Source organism: Anser cygnoides, chromosome 16 (genome assembly GCF_040182565.1).
Source record: "Anser cygnoides isolate HZ-2024a breed goose chromosome 16, Taihu_goose_T2T_genome, whole genome shotgun sequence".
Lineage (NCBI taxonomy): Eukaryota > Metazoa > Chordata > Aves > Anseriformes > Anatidae > Anser > Anser cygnoides.
In genome coordinates, this window is record NC_089888.1 from 966798 (window position 1) to 989447 (window position 22650).

Sequence of the window (22650 nt, forward strand, 5' to 3'; positions counted from 1 at the left end):
GCCCTTCAAACACCCGCTTCCCTGTACTCCAGGGAAAGCAAATTACATCCACAGAAACTACTCCTTTCTTGCCTCTTTATTTGGCAGTGATTGGTATACCCCCTGAAGTATGCTGTATTTCCTCTCCATCTCTTGGTCTTGGCTTCTGAGGAAAAAAAAAAAAAGAAAAGAAAAAGGCAGTTTTATTCATGCATATGCCAGATGCTAACAACTGTTACTTCTACAGAAGGAGCGACCAAGAAGAGGTGGGAATACAGCCCTCAGCCCACAACAAATCTGGTCTGTAATAAAGTTTCCCAAATCTTTACTCTCCTTTTTTTCCCGACTCTGCTCTGGATGCCAGATAACTTAAAATACAGCCTTGATAAAAGTTGTGTCTCCTCCTGCCACGTGACTGTGGCCCTCCTTCAGCTGCTCTCTGCTTTTACAGCGCTGCCCCTCTTGCCCCGCTCTCCTTACGGGCCTCACTCGTGGCAGATTTGCATTTTTGATGCTTATTATCTATTAGTGTGTGATGCTCACGGAGCATCAAACGTGGAGGTCCCGTTTGTTATTTAACCTACTTTCCAGAGGCACAAGAACATCAAGTGACTTGCACAAGGTCGCCCATGAGTCAGTGACTCCTCTGGCATGATAGCCGGATCCTGCATCGTGCAGTCCTTGCTCCCACCACTAGATCACTGTGCCCACGCTCATCAGCAATGTAACTTCCATTAAGCTCCTACAAAGTTTTCGAAAGGTAGCTTACTCCTGGATTTGGCAGCAGCCCCGGTGCTGCCTATGGAGCCTTGCCTTGGGAAAAGATGGCAGATTAGTACCTTAAGGCATCATTATCTGATACTGGGATAAGCTGCGCGACGCGTGGGCAGTTACGGACTCGGGGCACGGTTCTTGTCAAGACCTCGAGCTCAGGCTGTGGTGGCATTGGCAGTGACCTGCCTGGGCAAGCGCTGCCTGACAGGGAGCCCAAGTTTTCCGCACGGGTAGGTCCGTGTCCATGAGAAAGGGTTTGCAGGGATCAGAAGTAATGAACACACAGAGAGGGAAGGAAGCGACTTATAAATAATATATTTGATGTGTATTATATATATAAAATAATAACAGTAGTACTGGTTTATTATGTGTTGTTTTTTTTAACTTAGTCCCGTAAGGCACTTACCCCTGTTCTTGACAATTTGATAAATTATTATTACCGATTCTATATCTAATTGCCAGTTATTTCCCCCTAGATAGTTTGAATCAGAAAAATGCCCACCAGCAGGCAACTCCACACGCCGCCCTCCAGAGCTCTCCCGGCTCCTCCTGGGGGCAGCCCCGCTTCCGCCGGTGAGCCCCGCTTCTGCCAGCCTCGTGACCCCGAGTGCTGGCACAAACAATCGCATTTCTGTCGGGCTCATGACCCCACTTGTAGCGGCGGTGACCCCATTTGGGGTCAGGACCTCCAGCCTGCATGGGGAAAGGCTCCTGCCCAGCAGCTCTCGCGGAATTGCGTTTCCACCCTCGCTCCCTGTGTGGACGCGTCTGCTCGGCACTAAGTTTGCCGATGTGAAATTTAGGTTAATCCATTTCCAAAGTGGATTAACCTAGCCCACACAAAGGCACTTAGTATAAAATAAGAGTGTCCACATGGGGAGGCAGCACGGAACGGTGCCTGCGCTTTAAACTCGCACCCTTGCTATTTTGTGCTCCCCTGCACGACAGCGCAGCCGCCGCGGTCCCGCGAGGACCTCCGCTCCCGAACGGCTTTGTGCCGGTCCAGCTCGAAGCCGAAGGGAGCGCAAGGCATAAACAAAGCCCGGCAATGGGAAGGGGTTAAAAGCCCGCTCCGCCGAAGTCCACGAGTCTCCTGTTCACCTTAAATGGTCACGATTTTATTTTAGCTCCAGGGAGGAGCAGCAGCCATCGAGCTGGAAGGAGCGCGGGGCAGGCCCGGGCTGGGGGCTGCAGCCGCTGCCCCCCCCGTGTTCCGCCTCCCGTGGGAGCCCAGGGGACCCCCAGGGGACCCCCAGGGCCCCGCTTTCACCCTCCAGCCCCCGGCCCAGAGCTGGAGGGGCCGAGCCCGGCCGTGCCCCTTGCGCCTCCCGGCCCGGCGGTGCGGGTCCTGCCAGGCGCCCCCCAGGCGGACCCGGTACCGGGGGGGTTACGGCGGGGGCAGGCTCCGCCGTCGAATCCGTTACGCTCGGCTCGTCTGGTGGGAATTTCCCCGGAGCCGTTACCGGCGGGCGGAGGGGCCCCGGTCCGGGCCGCTGGTGCCCCCCGGGGCAGCCCCGGGCAGCCGAGGGACGGCGGCCGCCGCCACCGGGGCCCTGCCTGGACGGGGCGGCCGGGCACCGCTCGCTGCCCGCGGCACCCCCGGGGCTCCGGGCACCGTGCTGCGGACGGGGGCTGCCCGAGGAGCGGCTGTAACGCTTCGAGGCGGCCACGGGGGCGCGGAGCGGGGCCCCCGTCCGCTCCCCTCCCGTGCGGCCGGAACAAAAGGATCCGGCGGGGGGCGGCGGGCGGGGGCTCGGGCACCGTGCGCCCACCGGGCTGCCGGCCGCGAGGCGGGGGGGCGCCGGCCCCGACCCCCCCCCGGGCACGGCCGAGGGCGGCCCCGCTCCCCGGGGTCCCGGCGCGGACAAACCCCGGGGCCGAGCCGAGCGGCCCCGGCCGGGGTGCGTGTCCCTGGGGCCGTGCGGTGCCGAGCGGGGTGCAGCCCCCCCGGCGGTGCCGTGCCGTGCCGAGCCGTGCCGAGCCGAGCCGAGCCGTGCATTCTCGCGGCTCTCCAGCAGGCGCCCGGCCCTGGACATTGTCTCTTCCTCCCGGAGGAAGGGCCCTCCCCGGCCCTCCACAATGTGCTCTTCCAGGCGCGGCTCCCCGCGCCCCCCGCCGCGCCCGGCCCGCTGCGCCCGCCCCCCGCGGCCCCGCTCCCCTTCCCCCGCCGCCTCCGCCCCCTCCGCCCGCGGCCGCCGGGGCCCCCGCTCGCTCCCCCCCTCCCCACCTCGCCTCCCCGTCCAACCCCCCCCCCCCCCCGCCCGCCCCCCCGGGAGCCGGGAGTGACGCGCTCCGCAGCGCCGGCCCCTCTCCCCGGGCAGCAGCTGGCTGTCAGCCTCTCCGGAGCGCCGCCAGCCCGGGCCCCCTCCCTCCGTCCCTCCGTCCCTCCCCGCCCCGCGCACCGAGCCGCGCCGCCGGGCTGGCGCAGGCCGGCAGGGCCCCGGCCCCGCTCCAGGTAGGCGCCCCCCCCTCGCCCCCCCCCCCCCATTTCCCCGGACCCCCCTCCCCGGGGGATGCGCGGGGGCTGCGGGCGGCGGCGGCGGGGGGCGGGCGGGGCGGGGGCGGGGGCGGGGGCCCGGCGGCGGGGCCGTTCCCCAACTCCGGGGCCGGGAGGAGGAGGAAGAGGAGGAGGAGGAGGAGGAGGAGGCCGGGGGGAGCGGCCGCGCCGCCCCGCTTCCCCGGGAAGTTGCGGCTCGGCGGGGCTGCGAGGAAGGGTTAAGGTTAGCGCGTCCTTCCCCGCGCTCCCCCTTCCCCGGAAGAGCACAAAAGCCCAGAAGAAAGTGGGAGGAGGCGGCGGCGGGAGCGCTCCGGCCCCATTAATTCCCGGGCACCGGCCCCGCGCCGCCGCCGCCATCGCCGCGCCGCTCCCCCGGCCCCGGCCCCGGCCCCGGCCCCGGCCCCGGCCCCGGCCCCGGGCGGGGATTGTGCTGGAAATAGCCTCCTCCTCCCTCGAGGTAAAGCCCTACTTACGTGTCAATCCCCGCCGCACGCCGAGCCCCGGCTGCCGGCGGCTTTGCGCCGCGATCCGTCCCCGCTTCCCCGCGGGGCCCGGGCGAGGCCGGGCCGGGAGCGAGGAGCTCGGGTCCCGACGGCGGCTCCGCGTCCCCCGACGTCCCCAAGCCCCCGCCGGGCTCCGGCCGCGCGGAGGACGCCGGTGCCCGTTCGTTCCCGGCGGGGTCCTGGCGAGGAGGCGGCGCCGCGGGGTCCCCGCCTTGCGCCCGGGAGCGGGGCGCGTCCGGTGGGGCGAGCACCGGGACCCCCGCGCCGGGCGACGGCTGCCCGGGGCAGGGCAGGGGCAGAGCCCGGGCAGGGGCAGGACGGGGGCCGGGGCAGGGGCAGGACGGGGGCAGGGGCAGGACGGGGGCAGGGGCAGGGGCAGGACGGGGGCAGAGCCGCCGCCGTGCCCGGCTCCCTCCCCGCGCACCGGCCCCGGCGTTCAGCACCTCCCCGCTGAACAGCAGGAGCGCGGCACGGCCCGGCCCGGCCCGCGGGCGGCAGGCGGGGAAGGGGCGGCCGCAGCCCTCGCCCCCTGCCCGGGCGGCCGCGGGCGGCGTCCTGCCGCTTGCTGGCCGCGGGGCCTCTCCTCGGGGTGATTTTCCCAGAAGAGGACTCAGAAGGGGGATGGGGGGGGGGGGGGAGGCAGCGATCCTCCCTTCCCCTTCCATTTGTTGTTCGCGTTGCGGCTCACCCGTTGACCCGTTTTTGGGAAGTAGCAAACACTCATTGCTGCCGTGTCCCGTACGAATCGGCAGGAATTGCCCTCGGTGAGGACGCACGTAACCTGACAAAGAGCGCCCGGGATATTTTGTTTGGCGCGTGGATCGCGCACGCGAGTGGGCAGCGCGGCCACGGATCGCTGCCGCCACGGCCGAGCTGCTCGGCTGCGCCTCGGGGCTCCTCGGGCTCCCCGAAGCAACGACCACTACAGCATTTGTGGCTGCAGTACCAATCTTTGACCCGGAGCGGTTTATCTTCCATTAGTAAGCCTTTCTCTGCGCCGAACTGGTTAAGTTAGGGTCAAATCTGGTTCAATACCTTCTTGGCATGCTCAGAGGGCCGGGTTTAAACAGTTGCTGAGACGGAGATGAGGCCACCTTCCTGATAGCTCCTTGCCGAGCGCCGCGCTGCCGCGTGGGCTGGCGGTGGGAGCTGCGTGCCCCGGCGGGGCCGGCGGGTCGCGGCTGGCACCGAGGTGCGGTGGTGACGGGCCCGGCGGTCACGCGTCGCCTTTTGTTGCTTCTAAAAACACCGCTGCCGCTGGTGGGAAGCTGAGCGAGGCTGCCCGCCGAGGGGTTGCGTGGCGCACGGCCTCGGTTCCTGCTCCGCGGAAGGAAATCCGACCGGGACAGGAGGCTGCGGCTTGAAAGGACGTGTTTTAAAATGAAAGGCCTTGAAAAGAGAAAATAAACTATCCTCAGAACCGGAGCCTGGAATATTTAGGCACGGCGTGTAAAGGACTGGAGAGACGCTTGCAGGGCAGTCCCCGAGAAACTGAGCCAGGCTGTAAAATAAGCAGGTTACCGATAGCCTTGCATTTATTTACGAGATACGGTTAGAAGAGCAGCTCCCCCCTGCCCTGGTCAGCCCGCGCTACGGGAGGTTTTTCTCCAAGGAGGAGAGCTGCCGGTGGAGAAACGTTGTCTAGCAATTAAAGCGTCACAGTGCGGAGGTCTCGCTCCTGCTCCCGGACCTGCCACCAGCCTGCTGCCTTCTTGCACCAGCCCGTGCAGCCGTCGGGACCCCGGGCTTTTGGCTCGGTAAGGGGAAGAATACTTTCCCAACGCGGAGGAAAGTTGAGAGCCTCAGCAGATGAGTGCACACACGGTGCTTGAAGATTCGTGAATGAAAAGTGGGACAGAAACGCCGAGCGTTCGTTCTGCACATGCGAGTGTCTGCCTTTGCCAGTTGGAAAACATTGGCTGCGAGTGTCTGCAAAGCAGCTGTGAATATTGGACTGTAGATAAGGAGAGGAGCAGGGATGTTGTTTTTCCAAACCCTGCGCGGTGCCTGGAGTCCTGCTCCGATGTTTGGGTGTGGCTTGTGAACGCACCAGCAGGATCCGACTTCCCCTTTCAAAAGAGGAGCTGCACGCACACGGCCTGACCCTTGATCGCTCGGTCCCTTGAACGTTGGAAACAAAGCGATGGGACTTTACTGCGGGGTGAGAAGATCTCTCTGGAGAGCTGGGCAAAGCAGGAAGGAGGAGGGCAGCGGCCACAATGCTTGGGTTTGAGGAGGGACTGCGGGCCGGCGGAGCGGGGCAGGCGCTATCTCTCCCCTCTGTGCCACGAGTGGCGTGGAACTGGGGACGAGGCGGCCAGTCCTGAGGCAGGCGCTGGTAATGGATTGTGTTCTGTTTTCTAATGAAAGTTTCATTTGAAGTTTGTTTACAGGAAAGAAGAAATTAGCAGAGAGAATTCTCCTGAGAACCCAGAGAGGAAAAAGAATGAGCTGCCTGACTCGCAAGCCAAAAGAGGGTGGAAGGGTAGATTAGATTTACCGTATTGCTCCGAGTTGTAGCTGTTGCTGCTGTTCAGAAACGCTTCCTTGTTTGCCTGGACAGCGGAGCCTGCTGTGAGTCTCGGTGTTCAGCCAGGTTACTGGCGTTTGGAGAAAATTCGGGGCTGCCCACCCTGCCAGGTGTTTTCGATCCCGTGGCTGGGTGCTTCGGTGCCGGGAAGCTGCGCCGCAGCCCTGGGGTCTGGTTGGCGGCTGGAGGGCAGTGCTGGGAGTCACTGCTGGCATGGACAGGCAGCAGAGAGGTCGCAAAGCCCGGCTGTCCAGCCCCGATGGGTGTTGTGAGGAGAGAGCGTGCCGGTGGCTGCTGGTGGCCCCGCTGGCAGCGACGAGGTGGGTGCAGGGACACACCGGTTGCCGGAGCCACAGCCGGGGCTGCCGGGGTGTGCAGCAGAGCAGCTCCCCGGGCTGCAGCCCCGCTCAGGGAAGAGATGCAGAGGCGCAAGGAGCTCCCGGGGCACCGTCTCTTGGTGCCAAGCAGAGGGGCTCCTCCAGCAGCTCACGCTCCAGGCTCGGGCTGGTCGCTGCCGGGACCCTGTCGAGTTGCTCGCCGCAGCATCACGGCAGCGTTAGCTGGGCATCGCTTGGGGTGCGCTCTGCTCCCGGACCCGTGCGCTGCCAGGGAGGTTTATCCCAGTTGCGTTTTGGATGAGGGTATGAGTGCTGAAAAGCAGGCGGCCTTGGCTGAGAGCAGAGGGTGACACCGGGGACACGGGGATGCTGTGCTGGGCAGGGTCCCGCATCAGCAGCATGCTCCCTGCTGGTGGCTGGAGCGTGGACCTGAGAATGTGCGGCGGCCTTGTTTGTCTTGAGTCATTTATAGCTTATCAGTTTCTGCTTTGATACCCGGGGTATTTCTAATAATAGGCTAATGTTATTGCACCTCGAGAGAATTGTACACATTTGTAAAGCACTTTACATAGCATGTGCATGCAAGGCATCTTCGTGGCTCTGATTTTCTGACTCGTGTGAGTGCATGCAGAGCGTGCTGCCTCCTGGGCTACGTTCGGGTGCTGAGGCTGGGCGTCCTCTGCAACGCGAGCCCCGCGAAGTTACGCCTGAGCCAGGCACTGTCCGAAAACCTTCTGGTCGCTCCTGGGGCTCCTCACCCTCCAGCTGCCAGGTGTTAGGCTGTGGGCAGCAAGGACCTTGGCATTTGTGTTTGTCTCTTAAGCTCCGACAGTAATCTTGGGTAAGCCTTGTGCAGAAGGCCAGATAGTAGGGTGGCTGGCTCCCTGTAAATGCGTGCAGTAACGGGACTATAAAAGCATGCAGCGGGGAGACCTGTGCGCTCCTCTCCTGTTCGTGCAAGATGGAGTTTGCGGAGAGGCAGGATTGCTTCCTGGCTGGGGCAGCAGCTCAGTGTGCCAGCCGCAGCGTGCCTCCCAGTGCCTCCCAGTGCCTCCCAGCGCGTCCCACTGCCCTTCCAACGTGTCCCAGTGCCCTCCCAGCACCACCTGCCCTGCTCGAGCCCCGTGCAAGTGCAGGCTCTGCACCGGGGGCCCCTTGCATGTGGGTGCGGTGTGCGCGGGCACCCCGGTCCCGGGGCAGCGGGCAGCTGAGCCGTAAATTCCAGGAAACTCCCTGGGAGGCTGGGGGTGGCGCGAGCCAGCGCCTGCAGCTCCTGCCTCGGGCCAGCAGATGTGTCTGCAGGGACAGGGAGCGGGAGGAAAAGCACAAACCTGTCTTTAAAGACGTTTATTTGTTCACAATAAAAACTGTCAGCCAGAGGCAGCCAGACAGGGCAGTTTTTATGAGGCGCAGCCTTACGTTGGAGGGGTTCTTGCCAATTGCTTCTTACACGGAAAGGGAGCGGGTGGTGTATGTTATCTCGGGACGAGGGGAAGGAAAGAAAAGGAGCTGAGCATTTACAAGCCTTTGAAATACTTCAATCAAAGGAAAGCGCGGTTGAAAGCGCTTCTGGAAACATTTTTGGTGTTCCCCTCCACCCCGCAGCCCTGGATGCGGTCTCCGTCCGTTATTTTGGGAGGGCGGCTGGGGAGAGGAAGGCAGATAAAGGAATTGCCGGCGGGGCCGTGTGGATGCGGGGACGCGCATCTGCTTCCTGCGAAGCGGCGTGCTCGGCTCGGAGGGCTCGGCTCGGGGAGCTCCCCCGGCCCCTCCTCTCATTCAGGATCTCAGCACTGCCTGGATGGTGATGGTTTTGAAATCCTGCGGCTGACCTTTCCGGCTCTGGAAGCGATCCAAGGGCTGTGTCTCGAAGTACTGTAAAGGTTAGCCAGAAGGGAGAGAGAAAATGTCCTTTCAGCAGCAGGAGTGGGAGAGAGGAATGTAATCTATGCCGCTGGGAAGCCGCTGCCGGGGCTGGCAGGGCTCTCCTGCCCCAGGCGGTGCCTCCCGGGGCGGGCAGGGGCCACCGCAGCCCCTCTGCCAGTGCCGGCCTCCAGCCTCCAGCCTGGAGGAGCCTCAGCCTCCCAGCCTCGGGGTCCTCCCTTTGCTAACACATCCCCCTTCCCTCCAGGGGCCTTTTCTGCAGCATCGGGCAGTTGGGGGCTGTGGGGACCGATGGCACCATCCCCGGCTACCCCTCCGGACGCTCCCCTGCAGCAGATGATTCGGTCTCGGGGAAAGTCTGCGATGTTTTACGGAGCCGTTTTAATGGAGCTGCGCCCTGGCCCCAGCTCCCACATGCCGCTCGCTTGCCAGAAACATGCTGGTGTGGATGGAGATTAAAGGGTAAACTCCAGGGCTCAGCCATCCGCTCCTACAGGATGCGAGCTCTTTCTAATTGTCCTCAATTAGAGACAGTGCCATTGCTCAGGCACGTCTTCAGGCAGGAAGCAGAGCTGGGGCGTTCTCCGCTGGGAAAACCACCTACCCCGGGGCTGCTCGCCAGGGCGCGGGGCCGGCAAGTTTCCGTGGGGTGCAGGAGCTGCGGGCCGAATGGCTTTTAGGAGGGCGTGCGGTCAGGAGATGCTAGAGCCGGAGAACGGAGGAAAGGAAATAGCTCGGCGCGTTAACCCTTTCCCGCTTGCCCCTAGGATGAGACATCGGTGAGCAGCGAGGACTTTGATATGAACGACTCCACATGGATCTCAGCTGACCAGCACCTGAACTCCAGCCTGAGCCCCAGCCAGGACGAGAGCATGCGCAGCCCGCAGAACCTGCACGGCCAGGAGGACGGTGAGTGCCCGCGGCGGGCGGGAAGAGCTCGGCGCCTCTCGCTCAGGATGTTTTTGTGACTTATTAAACATTAACCAGGCCCTTCTGATCAGGTGTCCCACCTGTAGGATGGATTTCATATCAGCACAGGCTTCGAAGCCTTCCCGTTCACCTCCAGGTTGCTGTCAGCCGGGGCCCTCCCCAGCTCCGGGCTGAGGGTCCCTGTGCGGGGACACGGCCCCAGCTCCTCCTGCACCGGGTGCTGGCGTTCCCCAGGCGTGGTGAGGAGACCCCTTAGTCCTCGGCCTGCCGCAGGGAGGAGACCAGCCCTGTGCGGTACTGGCCGCGGCTTCCCGTGCCTGGGAAGTTGCCCTGTGGGCAGCATTTGTGGTCCCCAGGCAAGAAACGTGTCCTCTGCAGGAACCGGCCGCAGCGAGGCTGCGGGGTGGCCGCGGGGCCGTCTCCTCGCTTCGGGCAGGCGGTTGGAAGGGGCTGGAGGTGCTGCACGTGGGATGGGTGGGAGGCAGCCTTCGGTACGAAGTCGTGTTGTGTGACTTCTGTGAAGCGAGCTGGTTTAAAGAAATGCTCGAGTAAATAAGTGGTAGAAGTACGAGTTCAGGTCAGAGTTCATCTCCGTGATGCTTGCACACGTTCGGTGCTTGGACTGCTTCTCAGCCTGTGCTCGGGAGGTTGGATCCCTTATCCACGTCTCGGATGTTGCTGGGAGGGCAGGAAGGGACTGGGGGCAGCCCGGGCTGTGGGGGGGAGCTCTGCGAAAGGGGACTGGGAACCCCCAGGAAGGAAAGGGCTTTTGTACCCGCGGATCTCTCTGGGGTGGCTCTGTGTGGCCAGAGGCAAGGTGACGGGGGGGGCTCTGTTCATTAATCCGGTGCACCATGGCACCCAGTTCCTATTGCGAAGCTGCACTTTGGAGAAGCTGCTAATTTTATAACCGTCCAGGAGCCTCAGCGGGGATGTGAAACCGTCCGGTGCTGCGGTGCCCTGCCCGGCAAGGCTGTGCCAGGGCTGTGCCCACGGTGCCAGGAGGGCACTTGGGTGCTCGCACCGCTCCGGGCGCTCCGGGGCCAGGCTGCGGGCAGGGCTCCCACGGCAGAGCCTCGAGCACCACGGCCTCTCTTACCCGTGCCCTTTCCAGGTCTCTCCATATCCCCTGAACTTTGCTGTTCTCCTGCCAGGACATTTCAGGCTTGCGGCTTATCCCTCACCACTGTGTTTCCAAGTCTCATTTACAATCTAGAATGACACGGTTTTGAACCCTTTGCTCAACACTATTATTCACCAGGACAGTAATTTAATAAGGGACTCACGTATTTAGGCAAATCAAGATATTCTCACTCAAGCTAAATCCTTTCTCTGCCCTCTTAGGAAATGCGTCCAATTTTTCATGCCCTGTGATTTTTCTTCAAAAGCAGGTGTACTCTTTGGGGCCCTTCTTGGCTCCTCTAGTTTCTCTGGTAAGGTTCAGTTGTGAGTGATGAAGGACAAATAGCTCCTTCCTTTTGTGAGGAGTGGAAGTGAACTGGAAAAAGGCTAAAACAGGTCGACTCAGCATGTCAGAAGTGGGGGAGTCAGGGTAAGCAAGCTGAGTCCGGGGTTACTAATGAGGCCCTTCCAGTAGAAGCCCAGCACTGGGGTTTCCATCAGGCTGTCCTCCTTCAGGGGGTGTGTGGGGCCGAACGAGAGGAGCCCAGTGTTGTCACTGCGGTGAGGATCCATGGCTGGTGTCCAGTGCTGGAGCTGCAAAATTCAGCCCAGCGCTGCTGGGGTGGAAGGCCTCGATCGGCCCCTGTATCGAAACGCTGCTCCCAGGGGGCTGCAGCCCGCGAGAGGCTGCGAAGGCGACGCCGCAGCCCGGGCGAGGGGAGTGCCGAGGGGGGACCTGGAGGGCACTGGGCTGGAGGAGAGGAGCACGGCGTGGAGAGGGGGCATCGTGTCCTGAAGGGAAAGGCGAATTACTGGCATGAGGAAGTGAATGTATATGAATTAAAATGTTGAGCACTCTTCAGTTTCCTCTTCTCGTGGCCCATGAGAAGTCTTTTTAAAGAAGCAAACGTGTTTTCCCATGTTCATGCTGGCTTATTTGGGCTGTCCACATGCAAGACTCCCAGGGAGACCGGTGTCAGCAACCAGCACTTGTAAGCTGTCCAAGGGGCACTGCACGGAGGGCACAAGCCGTGGTGGCACAAGGGCTCTGTTCAGGGTACTTTGTGCCTGGTCTCCTTCCCCTGAAAATCCTTCTCAGGTTCTGAGCTGCTCCCGTCTGCCGTCGTCCACCGGGAAGGGTGCCTGGAGTGTGTTTTCTGTGAAAGGCTTCCTAAAGCATGGACTTTTAATGAAGAGTTGCCTGTTTGGACAGCAGTATCATCTGACACGCTTTTTTAAAAAAAAGCCTTGTTTGGAGTGCTGAAGCACCAACTTCAGGTCTTCTAGAGGGCTGCAAAGAGCGTACTCTCATATGACACACAAGCACAGCCGCATGAAATCCAGAAAGGCGTGAGAGCAGGAAACGGTTGTCCCACGCTTTGATACACAGGTATCTGCTAAGTCTTCAGAGAGCTAAAAAGCAGCTTGGACAGAAGCCAACGCCTTATTTTGTCTGCGTGCCCAGAAACCTTGGCCCGGTATAACCACGCTGCAAACAGCGTCAGCCTTTGGAACAGCGGGGAGAACAAATAGGAGCTAATGGCTTCGGGAGGTAAGGGGTAGCAGAAGACACTGTCGGGAGAGCATCGGCTGCAGAGATGGGGCTCGTGTTGGGACGTGTGGACGTAGGGACCCACCGCAGGGTGCAAGAACACAGGGACGCGTTGCAGGACGCGGAGACGCGCAGCAGGATGCAGGGACACGGTGGGACGCAGGGTCAGACAGCCCTGAGCAGCGCCGCCGGCACAGGCACACACTTGCTCCTTCCATTTTCCTTTGTTACTCATCCTGCGGGCCCCAGCATGGAAAACGTGAAGCTCCCTGCAACATCCCTTCCCCATAGGATGTTACTCACAGCGTACGTGCCCCGCAGGAAGCCGGTGGATACCCAGAGCAGCAGCAAGATCAACATCAACTTTTTGCTGCTGGAGCTGAGCCATTGTGCAGGACATCCTGGAGGGACGTGGCCGTGGGAGCCAGCATGCGTTGGGAGCAAAACGCCCCCGAAAGCGGCGGCGTTGCGCTGACCCCACAGCCGTCACCCTCCCCGAAGTGCCGTGTGCCGGGTGCTGCCCTGCCTGAGCTGGTTTCAGGCGTGGGCAGCTGGGGTTGGGAAGCCAGGGGAAGGGGCTGCCCCTCGCCCCCATCCTTCTGAGCAGGCAGGCTGGCTCCCCAGCGCTGGTTCTGCCTCCCTGCGGGCACGGGGCTGCTCCGTGGCACTGCCCTGGGACAGATCGCTCTGGGTGAGGTCCCTGCACGCCGTCCTTGGTGCCTGGCAGCGTCCCTGCTGAGTCTGGTCTGCCTGGAGCAGCAGGCGCTAATCCAGACCTTGGAGAAAGGACCTTCTTAACCTGCTTAGCTGTGAACGCGCACGCTCGGCAGGGCCGCCCTCGGGAAGGCTCCTGGGTGCCGGGGACGTCCCCCGGGAGCGCTTCGAGGAGAAGGCACGGGGATGTGCATGCGGGCGTTGTTTCTGAATGCTGTCCCGGGGAGCGGGGGTGCTTGTGGCTCCTCAGGACACCTGGGGAATGGCAGGGGCAGCACAAACTGTCCCACCTCTTCTGGCACCGCACACGTGCCATGGCTCCTGGCCGCAGCACCGTCGTTTCCCAAGGTGCCTCTGACTCTCTGCACATCTCCAGGTTCCCTGCGGTACTGACACAGCAGAGAGATTTCTGGGGAGAGGAGCGAGCCTCTGGAAAAACGCTCGCCAGAAGCCGGGCAGTGCCTGCACGCTGAGCCCGGCCTGCCCCATGCTGCAGCCACCCCGACGGCTCAGCCACAGAGCGCTGGCTGCAGGGATTCAGCAGGCCCTGACCCCATCTGTCTGTGCTTTTCCCAGGCTGCCAAATTCTCACTTTTCAGGGCTCCCTGCACCAGTGTGGGACTTCACTCTCTCAGAGACCCCAGCTTGGGGCGAGGAGGCACCACGCAGGGCCGTCCTCCCCGCTCTGCCCTGCCTGGGCCGTATGGGGCCGGTGGCTCGCTGTGCCCTCACCTCTCCCCAGGGCACTTCTGTTGATCGGGGGGGGGAATCAAAGGCCCCCTCCAACAGCAGGCACCCTTGTTCCAGCCGCTTCTGGAGCCTGAGGAACGCAGCGTGGGTGCTGAGGGACCCCAGCCTCACCCACCCTTGGAGCTGAACGGGACGCCAGGCTCCCTGCGCCTGCCTCCAGGTTGAGCTCTCATCGTTTTGTTTATCCTGGGTGCGAACCCAGCAGCGCTGAGCTGGGCGCCTCTGATCCTTGCGCCCCCACCTCCATCCCCGAATCTGAGCATCCCCAGCCTGCCCAGCAAGCGGGGGCGGCGGGGCGACCCCTCAGAACATGCCTTGGCTAAGTAGGGTGCTCCGAATCCCTTACCCGCTGCCACCATCCTGGCAGCAGGGACAAGGGAAATCCAAGCCACGAGGCCTCCTGCAGCTGCGGTGCGAGGGAAGATGTCTGTCGCGAGGCCCCCCGCCGTGTGGCCGCTCCCTCTGGCCGCGGGAGACGGCACCGGGGGGCACCGGGGGTGCCGGGGAGGGGCAGCGGCCGCACAGCGCTGCCTTGTCCGGCCGGGCCCGCCTGCGGCCGCGCTCCGTGCCCAGCCGTGCCAGGTGTCCGGCTCGCCGGGGGCTCCGGGAGGGTGGGCGGAGGACGGAGGTTTCGTCTGGGACCTAACGAGGTTTGCATTAACGAAGGAAGACAGGAAATACAGTGTCTTAACTGGATGCTGGCCAGCCCCACTTCTCCGCATCTCCCATCGATGTTTCTTTTTTTCTCTTTTTTGCGCGTCTTGGAGGAAATCAGCCGGGCAGGACCTGGAGAAAGCAGACGTCCCCTCCGGCCTCTCAGCACCCTGCCCTTGGGTGCTGAGGCCCTGGAACGCCGCCCGCTTGTGCCTGATGAAAGCTGTGCTCCTGCCCAGCAGTGGCCCCCCGCGAGGCCCCCTTTCCCACTCCGTCTCTCTAATTTGTATTAAGTATCCCTTCCTCGCAGGCTTTCCTCCTCCCCTTCTTCCCCCTTCTCGTCTCTTTTGTGAGTGAATAATTTATGGCACTTTTCATCTTCCTGGCTGTTGTTACAGTCAGACGTCTGTGGGATGCTTTGAACACTTTTGACAGTCGTTTGCAGGCTGGATGCGAAGCTCCAGCCCGTGCGGGTGCCACGGCGCTGGGCACGGCCGGCGCTGGGCACGGCCACCTCTGCCACCACCATGGGCATGGGTGGGCACAGCTGGGCAGTGCGGGGAGCAGGGGGCTCCCCGGGACCCCAGTGCTCCCAGTGCCGGCCATGGGTGGGTGGGCAGGGGCTGAGCCCCCGTCCTGGTCCCGGTCCCGGCCGGGGGCTCGGTGGCCCCTGCCCCGCCGTGGCGGTGCGGGGCTGCGGCGAGGTTTCCGTGGGCCGCTGGCTCTTACATAAGCTCATTGTTTTCCAAGTCAAAAGAGGTTTTGTCTTCGCTCTGGAGATGTGACAGGAGGAGGAACAATTTGCCCCATTCATCTTTAATTCTGCCTTTGGACAGCAGCGCGGTGGCCCTCGCTGACATAGACGTTAAACCCAACCACTTCCCTGCCGTAAAATCTCCCGGGGAGCAGGTGTTGGAAATCTCCCCTTCCCCTCCTGATCTCTGCAAATCCAGTGTCACAGAAATCAAGGATAATCCAGAAGCCTCTTCAAAATGAAAACGCTGAGCCCTGATTAATTCATTTAATAAGTGACTGATCCCCTCCTCCCCCATCACCACTACCCAAGAAGCCATTTTGCTTCGACGCTTCCCTGGGATTGGCGCAGCCGGGGAGGGACGGAGGCCACAATAGACCCGGCGCTGCCTCCCCGCTCCGCAGCCGCCGCTCGCCCTCGCCCCTCGCGGTGCTGGTGCTGGCGTGGCCGCGGCAGAAGGGAGCGGGGATCCCGTGCCGAGGGTGCTTCCACCCCGGCCCCTGCGCCCGTCCACGCGCCCGGCTTTCAGGGGCTCCTCCGCCTCCATCCCCCCAGCCCGCGGAGCCCCGGCTCCGGAGGTTCGCTTGGGGAATGAAATATTTCGCTTCCCAACTGAAAGATCAAACCAGCTCGAAGTGACATTGTTTTTACAGTTCCATCTGCTTCAATTAGGTCGTGGGGGTGGAGCAGAGGGGCTTCCAATTATCCTCATTAGAGGGGCTCCTCGCTCAGCCAAACTCCAGCCGCGAGCAGAGAGCTCACGAGACTCGTGCTGGTTGATAATGAATATATTCATGGCTGCACAGCCTGGCTTTGCTCTCCTGCTGCTCGCCGAGCCCTGCTATTTATCTGTGTATTTTGGGCGCGCTCTGGGAGTTTGCAGCAAAGCTCCCAAATCGCACAAGTTTGGTGTGCGTGTCTCAGCGGCGGTGGTGTCTGGGAGCGCAGCCCTCCCTCACCCCTGCTCGCGGTCCCGCAGATGCCACGTCCCCGGTGGAGGGTGCGTGGGGCCAGGCGCAGGGCCGGGCTCTCCGACAGCACCCACTGCGGCCAAGCGAGCCCTGGGCCCAGCACCCAAGTCTGGCCCCAGCACCCATGCGGGGGGGGGGGGGTCTGAATCCAGCCCCCCAGGGCACCTCTCGCTGCTGGCCGTAGGCCGGAGCTGCCCCGGCGCTCCCTCCCGAGGGCTTCCCCGTTTTTAAGCTGGCTGAAGCCATTCCCGTTCTGATCCGAGGTCCTCGGCAATCTGGATTTGCAGCCGTTTCTCTGCCCACAAGACTGAGATTAATCCACCGTTCTACAAACAGAGCTTCTGGGAGAGCGTAACCCATAAAAGTGAAGAATTAAGAAAATTATCTGTAGCTAGTGGGTTTACAGACCTCGCTATTTACGCCCATTCATCCTCGGTTTAAACGAAATTGTTCTTGCGGTAGGTGCTGGTCCCTTATGTTCGATTCCCATTTCATTTCTGTATTCCACCTGAATGGGCTCCTTAACACCCCTTCGTGTTCGTTTTCAATATTTTTTGTCTGTAGCAAAGCCAAGGTTTGTAAACACGGTGGGACTGGCTAGAAACCTGGTTTGCAGCTGCTGTGCATGCTTTGTGCAACGCAAAGGCAACCCCGAGACATCGGAAGCCGGGAGGGCCGTGCCTCCCCCTGCACCCTGCCCGGTGTGAGCAGCTGGCACGGGACCGGTGATGCCAACGGGGCTGAGCTGGGGGCTACGGGGAGGCTGGAGGGGTGGGCAGGGCAAGCTGAGGATGCCCGGAGCAGGGCAGAGATGCTCACATCAGACTGGGGATGCTCAGAGCTCTGCGAACTCTTCTCCCAGGTGCTGCCTCCCTCTGTGCCCTCTGCCCATTGGGGGTCTCTGTGCTGGGTGCCGTGCCGGGGGGCTCCAGGGAGCTGACGGGAGGTCCCTGCCATCGACACTGATCGGCCGTGTGGTTGCTGTGGCTGTGCCCAGGCTGGCGATGGGGCCTGGTGTGCAGCTCGTGCCTCCGCGCACAGCAATAATGCTCCTTAATCCCCCCGAGAGGCATCGCAGGATGAGGCCGGAGCCTCCCTCTGAGCCCTGGGAGGAGAGCAGGGGGAGGGACGAGGCTCAGCCTCCAGCAGCCCTCTGTGCCCCTGCCACCTGCCCCAAGCTGGCATGGATCCTGCGCCCGCACCAGCTGCAGTGCCCGCGGATCCTGTGCAGTGCCCAGCCCCAGCCGGATGGGATGGGGGAGGCAGAGCCGCGGCCAGCCGAGGACACGGAGTCCGTGCTGGGTTTGGCCACAAGCCCACGTGCCTGCCCCATGCGTGCGCGGGGCAGGGGGCTCCCGTGTGGAGCAGCTGGGAGAACGTGGGGGAGCTAAGCTGGGGCCGGCAGCCTTGCTGCTGGCTGCAGAGCAAAGCCTGCGGGCATCTTCTGTGCCCCCAGCCCCGGGCAGCAGCTGGCAGCACCTCCGGCATCGTGCTCGTGCCATGGGCCTGCTGCAGCACCCCACGGGGCCACGGGCATGGAGGGTGCCCAGGGTATGCACTCGCCTCAGCCAGGAGCCAGGGTTTCTGCCTGCTCCCAGACCATGAGTGGGTCAGGGAAAGGGAAAGGGACGGGGAACTCGAGCGGGGCTGTTTTAATTCGGGGGCTTGCAGGGGTTGGAGCAGTCTTGGCGCAGGGAGCGCTCGTGCCTGCGCTGGGGCGGTTCGGGACACGCATGGCCCTGGCCGGCCCCCACGGACTGTTCGGATGCCTGAGCGTCCTCAAGTCTGTTTATTTTAAGGGATACAAAGTCCTGCGCTGCTGCAGCCTCCGCAGGGGTCACAGGAAAGTTCGCTGCAGCCTCTCATTAAAGTTCCCTGCAGATGCTGGCCGGGGGCGGGGGGGGGGTGGGAGAAGGAGGAGGAGGAGGGTGGCAGCAGCCGGGCACCGTCCCTCTGCCCCGCGCCCGCACACCTTTGGACTCTGAGCCCATGTGCCGGCAGCTGGCGGCACGGGGCCGGGGCCACCCCACAGCCCGAACCTGGGGCTGGGGACCAGGGATTGGGGACCGGGGATTGGGGACCAGGGACCGGGGACCGGGGACCGGGGACCGCCATCTGCTTGTCACCGGCTGCAGCTTCTTTGTTCGCAGCTCGGCGCACACTTGCACAGGAAGCGGCTCCCCACGTGCTTCGCCCTTTCCCTCTCGCGGAGGCACCTAATGAAATAAAGGATTTACTGCAGCGAGGGGGGGGGGCAGGGGCAGGGGCTGAGCGGGGTTTGAAGATGTCCTCCCTGGCCTGGGGTCGGGCTCCTTGGTGGGCGTGGGGCTGCCGGCAGCACAGGGGATGGGGACGGGGACGGGGACAGGGACGGGGACAGGGACGGGCTCTGCTGCAGCCAGGCAGAGCAGCACAAACGTGGGAGGCTTTGGACGGTCAAAGACCCGGGCGTGTGAATGGACGGAGAAAGAGAAAGCGGGGCTGGGGCAGGGGAGGGTGCGTGGTGCCGCCAGGGCTGGGCCCGCGGGGTGCGGTGAGGGCGATGTTTTGCATGGGCAATGGGGCACTGTGGGGAGGCCGTGGCTGCCAGCAGAGCTTTGCATTCGGAAAAGCAGCAGCGGGAAGAGGGAGGGCAGGGAGGGATGGGAGCGGCCGCCCTGGTGGCCCGGGGGGGCTGAGCCCGGGAGGGGCACGGCACAGGGGGACGAGAGAGCCCCAAAGGGGGCTGCGGTCGGTGCGTGATTGGTGCTGGGGGCACGGGGACGTGGGCAGGGAAGGAGATCTTGTAGGTTGGGTGGGTCGAGGTCAGTTGGTATTGAGCTGGGAGGGACAGGCAGGAAGCCCCCTGCCCCCATCCTCCAGCAGCATGCCCAAGGAGCCTTGCCAAGGGGTCTGCAGGCTGTTTACAAAGCTCCCAAAGCTGCTTGCAGGCTGCACGAGCCCCCTTTTTCCTCCCCAGGTGATCCTGCGCTCACACACAAGGGGCAGGTCCTCGCTGCGGCTCCCTGGGTGCTGGAGTTCATCTCCTCCCTCCCGCGCCGGGTCCCAAACCGTGCCAGGTGCACCCCTTGTGAAAGCCTTCGGAGGCGAGGGACCCAGGCGGGGAGAGGAAATGCCCCTTTCTCCTCCCTGCAATGCAAACAGAAACCTAAAAGGACCAAATTCCAAAGTTCTTATTCAAGCCCGGGTGCCGTGGCCCCGGGCGGAGGTGCGGACGGTGGGACTGACACCTCCAGAGGGACAGGGGGACAGGGGGACAGGGGGACAGGGGGACAGCTGGCCGCGGTGCAGAGGGTGCAGGGAGCGGCAGTGTCCGGTGGCTCTGAGGAACGAGGCAGCGGAGCCGTAAAGCGATGGCCCTACAGCCTCCAGCTGCTGCCTGCGAGAGTCCGGAGCTGGCTGTGCCGTCTGTCCCTGAGCACCTCGCAGCGAGGCCAGGCCTCTCCGAGCAGCACCGCGGCCGTGCTGTACGTCCAGCCGGGCTGGAGGGGGAACGTGGTGGGGAGCCGGGGCTGCCACCTCGGGGCCGTGGCCCTAGGGCATCCGCGGGGTGACCGTGCGTCTCTCCTTGCAGATGACTCCTCGTCAGAGAGCTGCAGCGGGAATGGCTCCTCCACCCTGAACCCCTCCACCTCCAGCAGCACGCAGGGCGACAGCGCCTTCCCCGAAATGAACGGCAATGGCACCGCGGCCCCCATGGACTTCACCGCCTCCGCCGACGACCAGCCCATCAACCTCTGCGACAAGCTGACGCCTGCCCACGTCACCCCCTCCTACCAGTCGGACAGCTGCAGCACCGACGGGCTGCGCAGCAGGGTCAAGTACGCGGTGAAGACCACGGCAGAGGTACGGGGCTGGGCTGGGCTGCGCGGTCCCAATCCCCCTGCGCGGGGCACAGCACGCGGGGAGCGAGCGCACGCGGGCGCACGTGGTGCTCGCGGGCTGGGCTGCGAGGGGGAGGCTGGGACGTGAGGAAGGGGACCAGCAACATCGAGCCGAGGAAGAGGATTTTGAGCTGCTCGTCCCACGGCTGCGCCCGCGGGGCGGTGCGGGGTGCCCGCGGTAACCCCCGTCTCCTCGCAGTCCCCTCCGTACAGCTCCGGCAGCTACGACTCCATCAAGACCGAAGTCAGCGGCTGCCCCGAGGACCTGACCGTCGGCAGGGCCCCCACGGCCGATGAAGATGACGACGACCACGATGACCACGAGGACAACGATAAGATAAATGACTCGGAAGGGATGGACCCGGAGAGGCTAAAGGCCTTCAACGTAAGGACGGCACCGCGGGGACGGGGTTAGGGTTAGTGAGCCCGCCTTGCGCTGGTTCAGCGTTCCCACCTCGTGTCTTTGTGCTCTGCAGATGTTCGTGCGCCTTTTCGTGGACGAGAACCTGGACCGGATGGTTCCCATCTCCAAGCAGCCCAAAGAGAAGATCCAGGCCATCATCGAGTCCTGCAGCCGGCAGTTCCCGGAGTTCCAGGAGCGGGCTCGCAAGCGCATCCGCACGTACCTCAAGTCCTGCCGCCGCATGAAGAAGAACGGCATGGAGATGGTGAGCGGCCGCCCCGCGTCCCGCCTCGCCGCGGGGGCCTGGCGGCGGGGCCTGAGCACGGCTCTCCCCTTGTGTCTCCGCAGACCAGGCCCACGCCGCCGCACCTGACCTCAGCCATGGCCGAGAACATCCTGGCCGCCGCCTGTGAGAGCGAGACGCGGAAAGCAGCCAAGAGGATGCGGCTGGAGATCTACCAGACCTCCCAGGTACCGTGCTCGCGGCAGGAGGGCGCGAGACGGGGCAGGAGGGGGGAGCGGGAGGACTTCGAGCGAGTTGGCAAAGCGTTTTCAAAAGCCTGCCTCGAAGTCACGGGGCTGCGGAGCGGGGAGCTGCGGCGCGTGCTGGGGCGGGGAGCCCTGCTTCGTCCCGGCCACGCGTCAGCCCTCGCGGCCTGCTGCTGCGGGAGGCCGGCCTCGCTGCAGCCAGCCTCTGCTTCCCTGTGCAGGATGAGCCGATCGCTCTAGACAAGCAGCACTCCAGAGACTCCACAGCCATCACCCACTCCTCCTATTCACTGCCAGCCTCGTCCTACTCCCAAGACCCCGTCTACATCAATGGAAGCCTCAACTACAGCTACCGTGGCTACGGGTCCCTGGGAGGCAGCCTGCAGCCACCCGCGCCGCTCCAGACAGGGAACCACAGTAACGGTGAGTGGCCCCCGGCCCCCCAGCACCCAGCCTCGGCCCCGGCCCAGCCCCGCTCCCGCAGAGCCTCTCCAAAAAGCCCCTCTGCCTCGGCAGCCCGCGGAGGGCTCTGCCCCACGGTTCAGCTCGCCTCGTTAGCAAGCGGTTAATTGTTGACGTGAACTTGGAAGGACAGTCTAGGTGGAACTGGTGGAGTGAAGGAGTGTCACTTAAAAAAAAAGAGAATCTGTACCAGCTATTAATAATTAACAGAGCGAGTGCCTATCACCGCCCTGATCTCGTTGCTGGTATGAGCCGTTCCCTCCCCAGCCTTCATCGCCTGCGCTTGGGGATGGGGCCGGGGCCGGTGCAGTTTGGGGCACAGCCAGCTCTGGCTGCAGATCAGGACAGCGAGGGGCTGCGTGGCAAAAGCAGCCGGGGAAACAGAACGGATGCTGCAAGGCGAGAAAGCTGTAGGAGAAAGCAGGCAAGGCATGTGGGGCCGGCTTAGCCGTGAGCAAGTGAGCAGAGTGGAGCAGCCTGGGCTGGAGCAGGGCACGTGGGGAAGCACGATGGGAATGGGAACAGGCAAAGTGAAGCTCCCTGGGCAGCAGCCCTTTGGCTTTGCTCGCGCCCCCAGCCTGCCATACGGCCCCATCGCCACGAGCAGCCCCGCTGGCCACCTCGGGCGGTCCCTCCCAGCCCTGCTCTGCCTTCACCCGCCCCATGCACCCCGGCTTCCTGCCCCTGCCCTCCCTGATGGAGGGAGGATTTGGAGGGATGTGATTTCCGGAGTCCTGAGAGATGCCTGTCTGGGATTAACTCTTATCATCCCTTCCTAATGCTTCTTAACCCTGAATAAAGATCCCACCCTGGCCTCCAGCTGCTGAGACCTAATCCTTGTGGCTGCCGTGGCGGCAGCTACGGGCCCCCTCCAGCCCAGCACGCAGAGCCCTGGCCCCGCCGCCCTCCTCCTGCTGGGCACGGACACCGAGCGGGCCCTTGACAGGAGACGGCAAACAGCTGCAGCCACGTCCCACCGAGAGCCCCAGCAGGAGCAAACAGGCTCCGTTTATAGCAGACATCAGCAAATTTGCTTCTTTTTAATGGATTTTTCAACCTCTGCTTCCCTATTTTTTTCCTTCCTTTGCTCAAGCGCTTGCCCAGCGCCGTGCGAGCGCGCTGCCCTGGCACGGGGCAGGATGGAGCCCGAAGGGGGCTGCTGCCCCTGGGCTGCCTCCTCCCTCCATCCCCCACCGAAGGCGATTCTTGCTCAAACCCACTTCCCTCCCTCCCAGCGCCTTCCTCCTCGGGGAGCTGGGGGGGGTGTCACGGGCTCATTTTCCTGCTGCCTTTTCTGTCCAGTGAGATTGCTTTCGCCTGGCAGCCTCCTCCCCTTCACCCGCGCTCCCTTCTCAGCACTGCTGAGCCTGCTGCGGAAGGCCTCTGCTCACTCCGCTCCTCCCTCACCTCTTGCTGCTCCAACGCTGCTTTTCCTGGTGCTCACCTCCTGCTGCTGCCCC

At 63.3% G+C, this 22650-nt stretch overlaps 1 protein-coding gene across 8 annotated transcripts in view; it reads left to right on the top strand.

Annotated features, from left to right (window-relative positions):
• NOL4L (nucleolar protein 4 like) overlaps window positions 1-22650 on the top strand; it is a 59312-nt gene that overhangs the window by 31888 nt on the left and 4774 nt on the right. For 3 of the 8 annotated variants that reach the window (XM_066978555.1, XM_048050630.2, XM_066978556.1), the window contains 6 exons: window positions 9273-9414; window positions 19527-19798; window positions 20036-20221; window positions 20313-20504; window positions 20588-20710; window positions 20950-21151. In XM_066978555.1, coding sequence (XP_066834656.1) covers window positions 9273-9414; window positions 19527-19798; window positions 20036-20221; window positions 20313-20504; window positions 20588-20710; window positions 20950-21151 — 1117 coding nt within the window. Of the gene's footprint in view, window positions 1-3054; window positions 3209-3486; window positions 3708-5929; window positions 6092-6169; window positions 8505-8534; window positions 8968-9272; window positions 9415-19526; window positions 19799-20035; window positions 20222-20312; window positions 20505-20587; window positions 20711-20949; window positions 21152-22650 lie in introns of those variants that run through there. The other 5 variants (XM_066978557.1, XM_048050631.2, XM_048050632.2 and 2 more) reach the window with 5 other exon arrangements.